The sequence below is a fragment of the Silene latifolia genome, chromosome 2, assembly GCF_048544455.1.
Source record: "Silene latifolia isolate original U9 population chromosome 2, ASM4854445v1, whole genome shotgun sequence".
In the NCBI taxonomy this organism is placed as follows: domain Eukaryota; kingdom Viridiplantae; phylum Streptophyta; class Magnoliopsida; order Caryophyllales; family Caryophyllaceae; genus Silene; species Silene latifolia.
Genome location: NC_133527.1, coordinates 53402078 through 53417670, shown reverse-complemented (window position 1 = coordinate 53417670; position 15593 = coordinate 53402078). Strand labels below are relative to the sequence as shown.

At 34.8% G+C, this 15593-nt stretch overlaps 1 protein-coding gene and 1 long non-coding RNA gene across 5 annotated transcripts; one reads left to right on the top strand and one right to left on the bottom strand.

The window, feature by feature from the left end:
• Positions 1-91: 91 nt before the first annotated feature.
• LOC141642762 (uncharacterized) lies at positions 92-4331 on the bottom strand. Of its 3 annotated transcripts, none has more exons than XM_074451682.1 (4): positions 4064-4331; positions 1711-2136; positions 1280-1499; positions 92-434 (listed from the first exon to the last, which is right to left on the bottom strand). In XM_074451682.1, the coding sequence occupies exons 1-3, from the start codon at positions 4127-4129 to the stop codon at positions 1290-1292; spliced, it is 702 nt and encodes a 233-aa protein (XP_074307783.1). In that variant the 5' UTR covers positions 4130-4331; the 3' UTR covers positions 92-434; positions 1280-1289. The 3 variants fall into 3 exon arrangements, with proteins under 3 accessions (XP_074307783.1, XP_074307785.1, XP_074307784.1); XM_074451684.1 differs by having other exon boundaries at positions 4088-4267; XM_074451683.1 differs by having other exon boundaries at positions 92-421; positions 4064-4244.
• Positions 4332-10646: 6315 nt separating this feature from the next.
• On the top strand, positions 10647-15265 carry LOC141642760 (uncharacterized). Of its 2 annotated transcripts, XR_012543416.1 has the most exons (4): positions 10691-11102; positions 12659-12768; positions 13749-13848; positions 14836-15265. It is a non-coding gene; the product is annotated as an uncharacterized LOC141642760 (long non-coding RNA). The 2 variants fall into 2 exon arrangements; XR_012543417.1 differs by lacking the exon at positions 12659-12768 and having other exon boundaries at positions 10647-11102.
• Positions 15266-15593: the final 328 nt, after the last annotated feature.

Sequence of the window (15593 nt, the reverse complement as noted above, 5' to 3'; positions counted from 1 at the left end):
GTCTTTAGTTTATAGAAAAAACGTGCAATGGTGAAGCATGTTGAGGGATAAATATTGAGCCTACCTACGAACTCGACCGACATTACCTGTCTTTGTTCATTTCTCAGTAAAAACTAAATAGATATAACATCACTAGTCAACAAAGCTATCCCTAAAGTTAAATACAACTAAAACTGAAGTATGTAAAAATTAAACTCGGTGGCTTGTACTGAATGACGCAAATCATCATGCTGTATTCTATGGAGAAATTTTTAATATGGCACTCAGCAAAGATCTTTGAAGTTGCATCAATCTAGTAGTTCAGCACAAAATTGATTTTCTTCTATTTAAAGGCATAATCGTTGGAAGACCCTGCTTTCTAAGTGCCCGGTATACACTCAAGTGGCCGGTAGGCGATAAGCTGAATTCGCCATGCATCAACCTGAATGATGTCGCTGTCAAAAACAAAAACAAAACCAAAAAAAAAAAAAAAAAAAAAAAAAATGAATAATGTAAGAAGATCTCAGCACTAAAGACAATATACTATGAAACTAGAAAACTTGAAGCATGTTAATACAGGTCAACGCTCAAGGTGTACCACTGTATGGCTACCAGACCAATCATCATTATATAACTAAAAACTTGTAGTGTGGAACTAGAAGTCTAGACTTGGCCAAACAAGTTATTTGGGTTGGATTCAGGCCGAGTTGAGGTATATAACACAGATTGTAGATCTGTTGCGGGTGTGCTTTATCGGGTCCGTTTAGGTCAGACCATTCCGAGACGGGTTGATTTGGTCCAAGTCAAACAATTATGGGTCATGTTTGTTAAGGTTTATGATTATTGGTTATGTAGATCAACTTGGGGATATTTCGGGTAATTTAAGTTCAGATCATTTTCTTTTGGATTGGATTAATTGGGGAACAAGCCAAAATCAGGTTCGACAATGTTCGGACCACTGTTGTGTCGGAGGCTCAGGGCAGGTCATATTCAGATTGCCCGGTTGGGTCGGATTTGGGTCTCGAGCATGAGTAAGGGTGCTGTTACTGCTGTACACTATTTAAATGACTTCAGTCTTCAAAACTCTTCTAAGAAGAAACATGCTTCAAGGTTCAAGGGAGAGCTGAATCGAGAGCAAGACCTCGGTATAATTCTGGGTCAAACACCAACACTCTTAACATACGGAGTATTAAATTACTTGTACAATAATTCAAAAACATATACAATTCGATCATATTAATCAGTATAGTGGTTGACACCAAGGACATAAAGAAGCCATTTAAGTACATAACAGTCATACCTTAGTTTTGTTACAAGCTCTGTACACTTTGCTGCAATTTTGCTCCATCTGATTCTGGCCTTTGGTACCAGCTATAAATCATCCAGAAAACCCTCAACAATCCCCCGTTTGCGAAATGTGGAATACAAATGCGAGCGCAATATGGGTAGTATGGTCCAGGCAATTTAAGAAGTGTGAAGAAAACAGCAAGGTAGATCAGCTGCCATGGAAGATCAGCATCCTACAAATTTTTAGATCATGGAAGTATGAAGCATCGTATAACACAATGTAAAAAATTAATTTATTTTGATGTAAGGGAGGCACAAGGGCAATTATAATAAAATCTGGTTTCAGACCCAAATTATGAGTACCGTACGAGTACTCAATGGCTTCAGCAGTAAGCTAGCTGACATTTGCTAATGTAAAAATATAATAAATGCACATCATTGAACCTTGACAGCAGGAGTAAGTTTTGAAGCAGTCTCTTTCAATATTCCAGCTACTGCAAACCCCAGAACCACAGGGACAGGAACAAAAAACAGTCTCCTTTCATGTGCACAGTACGACATTTCACTGAGCGAGGACACTGCCAGCAGAGGGACGCTAAGGTATTTGATAACAACGGCTGCAACATTAAATATAAGTTGGAAGAAACGATCTAGCACTCTGTCCCAAGGAAAGCTCTTGACGGGTTGTGGAAGCACATCCCAATATTCTTTGGCCTTGTAGATTATGTGATCTAAATTTAGTTTCCCATGATCACCAGACTGGCCATCTGCCATGCTTGCTGAGCAAGAGAATCTGGGTCTAGCAGTTGGAACAACAAAACCCGGCTTAAAACCCAAAATGTGGCTTCTAATTTTGTGATGCGTCACAACCTGTACAGAGACAAATTGTTTGTCGGTGGCTAACAAAACAGGGGAAATGATTTCCATGATGTGGATAATTTTTTCCCAGAATCTTAGAAATCCCAAAGAAAGCAAAATACTTTAGATGTTCATTAATATCCGATTCCCACAGAAAGGGATCAGGAAACTTTTATTTTCAAAGCATTTCAGCCTCTAAAAGTAGTGTAAAAGAAAAAGGAGAAAAAAAAAACAGAAGAAATGTTCAGCAATGCCAAGATAGGTGGTCATAAAATCTTCTGTGTTACACACAGGTCTTCACACCATTTTATCTCAGAAGCTATAGTTATCTTATCCAAATATCCATAGCTACTTGTCTAACACTATCATTGTCATTATTCGAATATACCTTGAGGAAGAGGAAGTTAGACATGCAATTCCCCCCCCCCCCCCCCCAACCAAGTAACAGATGTGTCCATGTAACATATAACATAAAACAGAATGACCATCTATTACATCATGGAAAAAGTACAAATCATCTCCAGAGTCAATTTAAATTAGTCAAGTGTACTAAGGGCTTGTTTGGATGGTGGAAAATTGGAAGGAGAGAGGAGCGAGGAACGGATACAAATTCCCTTGTTTCATTAGCAAATAGGATTGGAAGGAAAGAGGGAGGGAGAGGTATCCATTGCCCTCTGTGGCTCTGTCTCATTCATTTGTTTACCTTCTTTATTACTCCGTATTTGTCAGGGGTATTGTATTAAAGATAAGCAAATGATTGGGTCGGAGGGAGTGGGGTGCATAGGAAAAAACTCCCTAGAGTCATTCCCCATTTCCCCTTCCCTCCATAAATGCTATCCAAAACCACCTTAAAAAGCAATAAGAATAATATTTCTTTATCCAGACATTACTGTTACAAAATACCAATATAATACAAACACAAATATATGTAGTTCAGATGGTTGATAGCTTTTGTTTCTAGATTTTTGTGGCGTAACATTTCTATAGTTGTGTTTTAATTTTCCAGGGAGGCCTACTCCTTTGACTATGCAATATGACATAAGAAAGCGAAATGAGCAAGTATTTGATTTTCTTATATTTACTAATGCAACTCTCCACGCAATGTTCAGAGTGGATTATCCATAGACAACATATGTGTTTTTACAGCAATACTAAGTGTGTACAGCCAACCCGTCTTATCCCCTATGAGTCTTTCATGCATTGGATAATGATGTAGCAATGTGTCTATAGTATGTACATAACAAGCCTAATCAAGCATGAAACATGTATATTCATGAAGTTTCAAGGTAGCCATGGAGCACATTTTAAGTACATATAGTAGTTGCCCTTATGTGTTTCCTCCCAAAGAAAATAATAAAAGAGAAAACACATGTGAAGAATGAAAACTACTTGATGTCAATGAGACAACTATTTGCTTACTGGCTCTGGTTTGTCCATCGTTAATGCCACCAGGGTAAAGATCATAATATATTTCTAAGATATTATATACATTTACATTCATACTGACAAATTACCTCACCAAATTACCAAAACACTACTTCCACCAAAGATGTCTTAGCCTAGTGGTTAATAATGAGGTCAGAGTTTTTGGAATCCCTCCACCCCCATTATTGAGGCTCATTCAACACCAAGAAAAACCAAAACACTACTTCCATAATTGTACCCTTGTTAAAAAATTACTTTAATAGTTTATCAAATCCGCCACACACATCCATCGAATAACTCTAATATGTCTATTACCCTTTCATGTCATAACAGACAGTTCCATAATCCATAGTTCCATACAGATGAGCAGCTTTTTGGTCATGACTAGCTATGTTATGAAGTTCAGATATTTAAACTACCCTTGTTAAAACAACATATAATGGACAAATATTAAATAAAGGGTAATTCACAAAATTGAGCAAAAATAAAGATAGCAAGAGTAAAAGCAGATTACTTTGGAATGAGAAAGAGGGCGTACGAAAGGTGTTGAGAAGGATATCGCCATAGCTGATGTTGCCATTCTTGCTCCTGCTCTTCTCAAACTCTTGAAAAATATGGAATTTGAAAATTAAAAAACCCAGATACAAAGAAAATAGATTAGCAGGAAACCCAGAAAGATAATGGAACTACTAATCTACTACTACTTCACAATCGGCTTGTTAGGTGCGCACTCAACCCACTCCCCTTTTTACCCAACACCGATTAATGGATCCTCTCATTATTCGGGTTTTTTTCCGTCTCGCGTACACAAACCGAACTATTATAATAGGTTTGGCTTAGGAAAATTTGTTCAAGGAACTGGTTTCACTATTTTCATAATACGTTTTCTCTATTATATCTTCACAAGACACATATTAAGTATTCACAAATTCTAGTTATTATAGTATTTGGTTGGGGCATATTGAAATGAAGTTGGAATATGTTAGAATACCCACATCCTTCTCATAGATTCAAACTCCATTAATATGTTTATTTTTCTAATGAATCAAACTTATTTTGAACGGTATAGAATCGGGACCCCATACTTCTATGGTTTCTCATTCCAATTTATTCCCCATTCCTAAGTAGTGAATCAAACGACCCCTAATTCTCATTTCAGACGGTCTTATGTTATCATTTTTATGATAAAATTTGATCATTTAAATAGGGTCACATTTTTATGGCAAAAGGTTACTCCTACTATTTAAACCGGGTCACATTTAGTTATAAATGGGTCACATATGACACGTCTGAAGCCTTCGAACAAAAATAACCATCTGGAGGAAGATCTTCTGTTAAGAATTAATTATCCATTAATTTTAAAAAGTTTGGATATTTATTCAGATAGTAGGCTATACATCCGATGCATTATAACTGGTGATGTAGTTTATGAGCATTATAATGAAATTTTCGACTTTTATTTTAAAGATTATGAGTTTTACTAGAAGTTTATGAGTTCATTCACTTAAACATCAATGCTGAGAACACTTAGTCGGCTTGATTCGCATACCAAGTGCGGGTCACACGAGTCCAAGTGATTGCCGCCTCATACACAAAAGTAGGGCTGAGCAAAACCGGATCGGATATCCAGAAATTTGGAATCTGAAAATCTGGATATTCAAATTTCGGAAACCGGATCCGATCCAGTTTTATAAGGGATAATAGAGTCCGCCTCATTTTAGTTTTGTCTGTCTCAAAAAGATAATCTCGTCCATTCCTGCCATAATTTATAAGTCTTAAAACCGCAAAGTTTACATGATAACACTAATTTACAATAGCTTAAAGTTAGATTTTTAAAAAAAAAATACATCCTATTATTAAGCAAATTGAATCATCTTGACTGAAAATCAACTAATGTTTTTGGGAATAGTAATTATAAAATCGACTGAAAATACATCAAATAAAGATTATAAAATAACAAAAAGAAATTACCTCATTAAGTGATGAATAATGATGACTGATGAGCTTGAGCATGGCAATGTGAGAATGAAAAAGACGATAGAGATTAATAGATCAGAGAGGCAAGATGAGAATTAGGGTTTAGGTTTGTTAGTTTGTGTAATTGTGTGTACTGCCTTGCTTGTTGTTGTTGTTGTTGTTGTTGTTGTTGTTGTTGTTGTTGTTGTTGTTGTTGTTGTTGTTGTTATTATTATTTATTTATTTATTTATTTATTATTATTATTATTATTATTATTATTATTATTATTATTATTATTATTATTATTATTATTATTACTACTACAACTACTAGTACTACTACTACTATACTACTATACTACTATACTATTATTATTATTGTTGTTGTTGTTGTTGTTGTTGTTGTTGTTGTTGTTATTATTATGTGTGTCGTGGTTTATTTTTAAGTTTTTCCTTTTGTTTTAAGTTTTTTAAAATTCGGATGATCGGATTCGGATTTCAAAATTTCTCAATCCACATCCAATCCAATTTAATCAGAAAAAACCGGATCGGTATCCAATTTAAATGGTATCCACATATTCGGAAATTATAATTCGGATTTCGGGTCGGGATAAAAAATTCGAATCAGATTTTTTTGTTAAGCCTTACACAAAGGTACATTTGGCCTCTATACATATCTCCTTGGATCCATTCCAAGGGGGACAAATGCAAGATTCATGTAAAATACTTCTCACCTAACAACTTTCTATCTTTAGAAATAAGACTACTCATGCATCTAATAGAGCCCTGGTACCCGTGCATCAAGCGAGGTCCCGATAATACGTCATGTACCGTACTGACTTAGGCATCGAAAAGGGCCCCTTGAGAACCCTCGAGGCTTAGTGTTCTACCTTGTAGGTACCTTCCGAGGCAAACGAGAGATAACCCAACTTAATATCCGAAAGGAGCGCGTTGAGCCGACCCAGATCCGAGCAACGCTGACTAGATTGTTTTAACCCGAAATAATTTGGCCCCGTACGTGGGAAACGCTTACACAAAAGCCTCATAAGAAAACCCACCTTAAAAATGCCTCAGTCGGAAGACACCGAAGAGAGACATCCCTGACGCGCTAAGAATACACAAAACCTAGCACTGCCAAGAGCTCTGACAACCCGGTCAGTCGGCCAAACGGTGGTACCTGATGCAACCACCCTTCACAACAAAATATACCCTCCATAAGGGGATCGTAATCAAAACAGCCTGTCAAAAGGTTTACCAGGTCCAACTTTCAGCTGCCAATATGGCCAGTTGGGGTGAGCCTAAACTAAGTCCAGCACAAGTCCCAAGCATCCAAGTCAAGCCAAGCTAATGCAATGCAAAATTCAGCACAAAAATCAAACAAGGAAGCCAGTCACATGTTGCTGAAAAGTGTGATAAAGCATAAAACAATCTTTCCATTTCTGGTGAGGCAATTGTGAGGCTGTACAGGAAGGACCACTGCACCATTTCTCCACAAAGCCTGCCACAGAAAAACAACAATTAACCTTGACTTTGGAAAGTACTCAGCTAGCCAACAAAGCCACAACAACTATGTGCACAAACAGACAAATGACCAGACTAAATTCTTGTTTTATTCCAGTCTGTTTTTAACCCCATTGCTTTTATTTTCACTTATTTACTTTCAATTTCAGTTTGTAATATATTTAATGTTGTTTTTACTCATCCTAGAAGAAATCTTGGCCCTTGGATGCTAGGTTATTCGAGATGTAATGCAAGACAAGGCCTATATAAGGACCCGTGTCTCAACTGTTTAAACCAGATTTTTTTTGAATGAAATTAACCTTTGAGACTTCTCTCAAATCCTTTCAAACTTGTGTTAATCCGTAGTTTGAGTCCCTGGTCTGATAATTAGCCTGTGATCTCTGTGGCAAATTAATCCAAGTCAGTTTAGCATAATTAGATTGGACTTGTGCTTGACTGTGGTTCACTTTAATTGTGTTTTGCAAGTATAAGCTTTTAATCCTATGTTCAACTGTGGATTTTGAGTTTAAATTTGTTAAGTTAATCTCTTAAATTTCCTGTGACATTCTGTGGAAGTTTAGGATTTGAAATATATCCTCTTTATTAACCAAATAGTCATTAAGCTTAACTGAGTCCACCGTCTGCAATTACTTCTGTGCAAGCTGTTTCAAATTGTTCTTAAAAGTACTTAATTCACCATAAATCTTGAAATTTGGCACAATTTTAGTTTAATATTTAAACTTAATTACCACAAAGTTTTAGGATTTTTAAAGGTCATTTGATATTTTTAATTTTTACTGCAATATTAATAGTATTATAGCAAAACCCTGGTAATTACACTGCATGGCTCATATTTACTTACATTTAGTCTTCTAAATAACCTCATTTTGCATGCTTTTATGTGATTATTAGGGCCGTTTCACTATCTTCCGCTTCCTATTTGCTATACTTTGAGGTTTGGTGCCTTTGGTAGAAAATGAGCGCTGGAGCATTTCGGAGATAAATTGAGCACGTCCAGCGACCAAGCATGAAGAGAAGACCTAGGCCAAGGATCCTTAGAGAAATAAAGCAAGAGTTTGGACGGTTTTGATGCCAAACCCCCTCGACTTATTGTTCAACAATTACGACAAGGGAGTGACCACAAGAGGAATTAACTTGGACCCAAACCCAGGAGTGATTTTTTGTCTCTAAAAACCTCATAGATGAATCAGTGTCGAAAAATAAAGTGGTCTAGGCTTTTATATCACTCAATTAGGAGTCCGGATGAGGAAATAATCTCCGTTTTACAATCCGAGCTCAAATCGACGAGCTGAGCACCAGCTTGCTCGAGCTGAACACCAGAATGACATATTTTGCTTGAACTCGCACGAGTTCCTACCTAGTGCAAGGGAATGTTTATTCGACACTTCTACCTGTTTTCTTATTCTGCCCTTGCTTAACTTACTCTTGTACTTACTATTTATACTTTATTTGTATTAATTAGAGGATTAAGCCTCCTTAGAGAGATTAAGCTATCTTTGATTAGATTACTCCTTTAGATTGGTTTTTAATCTTTCCATCACTGCACTTTAATCTTTCCTTAATTATTACTCAAACAATCTTAGATTGGAGAATTGACAACTCTTCATCAAGAATCAAAGATTTATTCTATTGTTCTTTCATTCCCTTTGTTCATCTCAAGTTGGTATAATTCATCATTTACTCTCTACTTACTCCTTTACTTAAGCTTTTGTTAATTATTTCACTTTTTCATGTTTGTGCTTATTAAGATGTTTGACACCATTTATGACATGTTAATCGTGATGACTTGTGAGTGGTCTCTTAACTAGGGTTAGTGGGGGACTAAGGGAGTAATTATGGGATAGATCCATGCTTAATGAGTTCATATGAATGATTGTTTGTTATGGTTTCAACTTATGCACATGTTATGTTTGATGGAATGCTTGATTGACAACCTTAGCATGATTCGCTATCTTTTCAACAACACTTGTAAGACATAAACCTACTCAAGGATTGTTAGACCATGCACATAGTTGATTAGGGTGATCCAAGTCGATGTAGGAGTCATAAGCTATAGACCAACTCGACTAGGAGACCCAAGTCAACCTAGGAATTGTAAGACATAAATCAACCCGATTCCAACACAACACTTGTATTTATATGACTCTTTTATGTGATTTTACCATGATTCCTCTATGATCCCATGACACCCTAGTGTCTTTAATCTAAGGACTTGCTATTTCCAACACAAGAATTTACTTAATCCTACACAAATTTGGGACTTGTTCCGACATTACCCCTCTCATTTTTTTAGCCCAACTCTAAACTTACCTCACCTCTCTCTACCTTTTCCTGATAAACACGAAAAAAAACCATGGCAACAACCCAAACCACCCATATCAGCCAACCTTCACCCACCACCGGACCGCCTGCATCGCCCTACCCTCACCCTTCCACCACCCCACACCTTACGATTGCCGCTCCATCCCACATCCCCTCCCTTGCCTATCCACCTTCGCCACATGTCGTTGCCCTACCAACCACCCTTCACCCACCACTGCACCGCATTTCCCACTCGCGCCGATGCCCAACCCTTTCGCAGCATCTCCGCCCTGCCGACACCCTACCCTTGAACAAACCTAGATTGAAATACAATGTTTATAAATTCAATCGATGGAGGAGTTTATCAATTATATTTGACCCACAAAGTTAATAAATCCAATTCACATAACATTTGATCGAAATTTATGTAAATCTACTCAACAAAATGAAGTAATTATCTGTTTAATTGCCATCTACAATTCATAATTGAAAATTTGTGATAATTTTAATTAGGTTTTGGAAAAGGGGGAAAAGTGAGTTTTTTTAGAGGAAGGGTAATTGTGGAAAAAGTTGACAAAATGTGTAGGATTAAGTAAAAGGTTGTGTATGATTTAGCAACTAGTTAATCTATTGTTTACACTCTTATTTACATACTTGTCTTGTTTTCATTTATTTACATTTAATTTGTTGTTAGTTGATCCATACTCTTTACCCAATTCAATTGTGACAACCTTAGCACAACTACAACTTGCTTGCCTCTGTCCATTGGGTTTGACTCCGACTTAATTGTTATACTAAGTTGGATATAAATGTGTTTGATAGTGGACAACGACTCGTTCATCACTAAAATAGAAAGATAAACAATTAACTGATACTTTCCAAAATAGAATAGGTAAACAATTGACCGGACGCAGGGAGTATCTTAAAGAAAAAAAGTGTGTCATCCAAGTGTTTATTAGTTTAGCTAATAAATCACAAGTTGAAGCAATAATAATCGTTAATCAAGTTATATTAGCACTAAAATTGTTCTACAATATCCTTACCTAATTATGCATTTAACCAATTATTTAAGAAGTGCAACGCACATGCAATATACTTGTCGTTCAATTATATTGGTCCGTATTTCGTAAATTACATAGTCAAGCTATAAGTAGGGTATGCAATCAGGTTTTGTAATGTATATAGAAAATTTAAAACCCACGCCATTCTTTTTTTTTTTTTTTTTTTTTTTTTTTTTACCTTAAAAAAAAAAAAAAGAAACCAAAGAAAAAAAATATTGTGTGATGCAAGAAGAAAATAGATATAAACCGTAGAAAACTAGAGCATAGGGAGATTTATTTAGACAAGAAATCCAATGATGTAAATGACTTAACATTCTGACCACCAAGAGGGTGCATCTGCGGTATATCATTCTTCACCGAATCTCCAGCCTGCCAAACAATATTAAGACTTGTTCCATTGCTTAATTCTCCAAGAACACCATATATAATCATCTCATTATTCACATATTCTGCTTTCAGTTTCGAAACCAAAAAATTAAGAGCTTCAGGTTTCATTCCCGGACTGTAACTACTTATTTTGGTGCTATACACTTTCATTTTGCCTTTGCCATCTTGGAAGGCAACTACTGCTTGTGTTCCCACCATACCCGTCTCCTCTGGGTTGATCCCCCATGCCACCCACCCATTTGGCGTCTGGGTTGCTCTGTAAGCGATTTGGACCGTGTTTGTAGACGGTTTCAGGGTCCAATGAAGATAGGCTCCCAGAGTTGGAAGGTTAGTACACGACTTGTAGACCATCTTATTAGGGAATTTGTACTTTTTACAGTTTTGGGCACAAGGCATGCTAACAATAAGTGAAGTAATTGCATACATGATCAAAAAATTTCGGGTAATAGCCATGACGGTATAGATTTTGGGTTTTTCGCTTCGATTTGATCACTTTAATAATCGAGAAATTAGTTTGGAATTGAGATAAATGTGAACAATAGTATATATAGGTGTGATGAAAAAATACAAATTAATGCTTTTCTTTTTTGGGCAACTCATAACGTTGAAGAGCTGGTAAGAAAATATGAAAGAAACATTACCTTGAAGAATTGGTGTTTTTGTTGTGGTCTCACCTACACATACTCATGCATAAGGGACTTGTCAAAATAGGTTTGATTAAAGATAACCAACAATAGAGAACATCAAATTTTTACATGTTCCTTCTAACCTAACGGGTTGATGTCATTTTTATCTTCGTTGGTTTGTTTTCAGTTTCATGAGTTATATATGTAAGTTAGGAAAAAAATGACATCAAATATAGTACTCTTGTCCGCAAGGGTGAAGTCTAGAATTTAAAACATTGGTGTAACACTCATGTGTCTCAAGTTCAAGCTTCCTTAAGAGCGGTCTTGTAGAGTATTTAAGGCCTAAGGCTATACCTCCTAGACTTCGAGCATGTCGTCCTCGGGTGGCTAACCTATTATACGTGGTTTGCAAGCTATATTACGTATACTCGGGGGTTTACCCAGTGCGTACCAAAGATAGCGGCCGCAGATTCCCTCATCATCCAAAAATAAAAATTTAGTACTATAATCAATCTTTTTTGCTAATAATTATTCCATTTTTCTAAGATTAAACTACCTACTTTCCTTTTTTTTTTTTATATTCCCTCCTATTGCGAACGAGTATGATATAATAACAAAAGCAATAACAACAATATTAATAATATCGTGTAGTATAATATTGAACTAAATTAATTTAATTAAACAAGTTGTTTCACAAGTTTAACTAGACCTGACAAAATTAACTCGACCTGAATGACCCAACCCTACGCCTTAACTTAAGAGCCGAGCTTGATCTTAACCCAAATTGACCCGACCCAATATAACCCGACCCGAAAGTCTATTGTTACACATTTAATATTACTCATAAATAACTCGACTTGAATGACCCGACCAGAACTCTTGCAAAGCATAAACTAACCCGACTCTATTGACCCGTTTGTTTGGCTTAAGGCTCCGTTTGACACGACACTTAAGGTAGCTTATTTGACCAAAATAGCTTATTTGACCAAAATTTCAGCTACATGATTTTCTTGCAAATGTTTGGCAAGTAGCTTAATTGTTCAAACAAGGTACCTGAAATGAAATGCTACCTCAGGTAGTATTTGAGAAATCATGTACCTGAAATAACTTATTTTCCATTTTTTACCCCTTTATTTTATAATATTAAATAATTTTCATATCTTTTTACGTCATTTTACCAAAACCAGCTACCTTTTCAGCTAGTTTGCCAAACATATTTTTATATAATCACTTATCTTATCATCTTCTAATTTTCAGGTACCTTATCAGTTACCTTTTCAGGTTTCATTTAGTTTTTCAGTTTTCAGCTACCTTTTCAGGTTTCAACTACCTTTTCAGTTAGTTTTGCCAAGCATTTGAGAAATCAGGTACCTGAAATAGCTTATTTTCCATTTTGTACCCCTTTATTCTATAATTTTTATATGCTTTTACGTCATTTTACAAAAATCAGCTACCTTTTCAGTTAGTTTCTCAAACACATTTTTATATAATCAGTTACCTTATCGGCTCCTAATTTTCAGCTAACTTATCAGTTACCTTTTCAGTTTTCAACTACCTTTTCATTTAGTTTTGCCAAACAAAACCTAATATTGGCATAATATAATATAACACTATAAGATAGTTTATTTCCTAAACTCTTCGAAATTGAATTTATATGACATGAACTGAACTTATCTTATAAAGTCTGAAATTTTTTGTTTAATACTCAACTAAATTTATAAGATTTGAAATTTCTGAACCTATATGATTTGAATTAAACTTACAAGATCAGAATTTTTTACACTGTAATTATAATATTTGAATCGACCTTAAAGAAATTGACTTTAATCCAAAAGAATAGGTTTACTCCTCTTTCATACACGATTCATGACATAAAAATTTACAATACATATAAAAGTGTAATTAAATATGCATAAAATTTATGTTGAAGTGTTCTCGATGTCTCCATCCATCTATAAATAATATAAAAATGCATGTTGATGGCCTAATTAACAACAATAAGTCTCCTTTAAGATGGATGGTATCCATCTTACAGTCCGTCTTGCTTGTGACGGAGATACCCGTCGCAAGCTTGCGACGGGTCGAATAGTACCGTTTAAATGCTAAATGGATAGACAGCCGGTACTGTGCATGAATAGTGATCTGCTGACTGATGAGACAACTTGAAAAAATAAAATAAAGTCCACCATTCCTAATACAAGATTAATAACCACAAACGTTTAACCTAATTTCATACATATCAAGATCATTATTTACCCCATTTTCATCTTCTCTCCTTCTCTCTTCCCTTTCAATTTTCTCTGTAAAAAACTTCCATATTAATCTCATTTGGATCCTTCATCCACAGCCTACAAAATACAAAACATTATCATAAAATATGGTAACCAAAAGACAACCGGTGAAGAAAAACACAAGAGCCACAAAGGCGGGTGATGATGTCGTTGAAGGTATGTCTTTTCAGTTATTTTATTTTAATTTCTTTGTTTAATGCTTTTGATTATAGTTTAATGTTTTAATAATGTAGACATGCAAATGTACAATGTGGACATATAATAACTAATGGTCAGAAAGTGAGTTAAAGTGGTATAGTTATGGTATGTTTATTAACTTAAAATGTTCTATTTTGTTTTTTAAAATGAAACTAGGTTACAATGTTGTTAAAATAGGTAAAACTTATGTATTGGGCAATGTGTTATTTGTAACCAGTTTAGGATTCAGTGTTTTCTAAATGAAGTGGTTAAAAATTGACTTAAATTGGGTGTATAGTTTGTATGTTTCAGGATTTAGTGTCTAGTGTGTCTAAAATGAAGTGGCCAGAAATTGAGTTGATTGTTGGATAATTCAAATGGTCATAAAAAGTGTTAAATTGGGTATAGTTTTGGCCAGAAATTGATTTTTTCAGTTTTTGGTGGTTTTAGGGTTTTCATTGATTTTCATTGGTTTTTTAGACAAATGCAAGTGATTTCTTTAGTTTGGTTTTAAGGTTTATCATTGATTTTTTTTTATTTTCATTGATTTGACTTTTTTTTTTCAGTTTATATTTGTCGTATTTTGATGTTGTTTGATTTTAATAATAGACACAAGAGTTTAATTGTTTGTCGTATTTTGTTGTTGTGTATTTGGGTAATATATAATTTGTAACCACTTTAAACTTCATTGTTGTATGGCTGGATTGTATTACAAACTGACTTAAAATATTAGCATTTTTTAATGTGAATTAGTTCAAAATGTAGGTAGGTAAATTTGTTTGTTAAAAATAGGCCGTTGTTATATATTTGGATAATATCTAATTTGTAACCATTTTAGATATCATTGTTGTATAGTTGAAATGATCACAAACTAAATGTTACTAGTTACAATTTCTGTATGTTTCATGACTTAAACTATCGTATTTTGATGTTGTTAAATTGGCGTATTTATTTTGGTGTTGTTAGATGCTGAGCAAGTTGTGACAAATGAGACGATTGAGCAATCAAAGGTTCAAGAGAAGAAGAAAGTTGTGGCGGGAAAAGGGAAAGGAAAGGGAAAGGTTGTGGCTGATCAAAGAGGAAGATGTTGATGTGGCTGAAGAGGAGGCCGTTCGCATAACCTATGTTTGCTTTATGGGTATATTTGATGAGAACAGAAGACAATGTTACTATATCGAGCTTAGATGTTTATAACTCCATATTTAACTTAAATGATTACTTAAGTTATTCATATGGTGACATATTAAAAATTTAACTCAACAGTTCATCAGTATAATATGTCATCATATTTTGGATTATTGTTGACATTAGAGCAATCTAATAACATAGGTTAAGTGGTGACATATTGAACAATTAACTCATTTAAGTCAACAGTTCATCAGTATAATATGTCATCTTATTTTGGATTATTGTTGACAATAGAATAATCTAATAACATAGGCTAAGTGGTGACATATTGAACTATTAACTCAACAATTTATCAGTATAATATGTCTCAAATACCATCATACCTCAACAACTCATATTTCCCCATCATATCAAAATACGATAGTTTAAGTCATGCAACATACATAAACTATAATTGGTAACATTCAGCATGTAACCATTTCAACTATACAACAATGATATCTAAAATGGTTACAAATTACATATTACCCAAATACATAACAACTACCTATTTTTTACAAACAATGTTACATACCTACATTTTGAACATAATTCAC

Bases quoted from the DNA above. Each gene is read 5' to 3' on its own strand.
- LOC141642762 (XM_074451682.1), bottom strand. From the start codon at position 4,129: ATGGCAACATCAGCTATGGCGATATCCTTCTCAACACCTTTCGTACGC. The intron at 2,137-4,063 runs GTAATCTGCTTT...GTCTCTGTACAG, and splicing joins GCCCTCTTTCTCATTCCAAA to GTTGTGACGCATCACAAAAT. The intron at 1,500-1,710 runs GTTCAATGATGT...AAAAATTTGTAG, and splicing joins AACTTACTCCTGCTGTCAAG to GATGCTGATCTTCCATGGCA.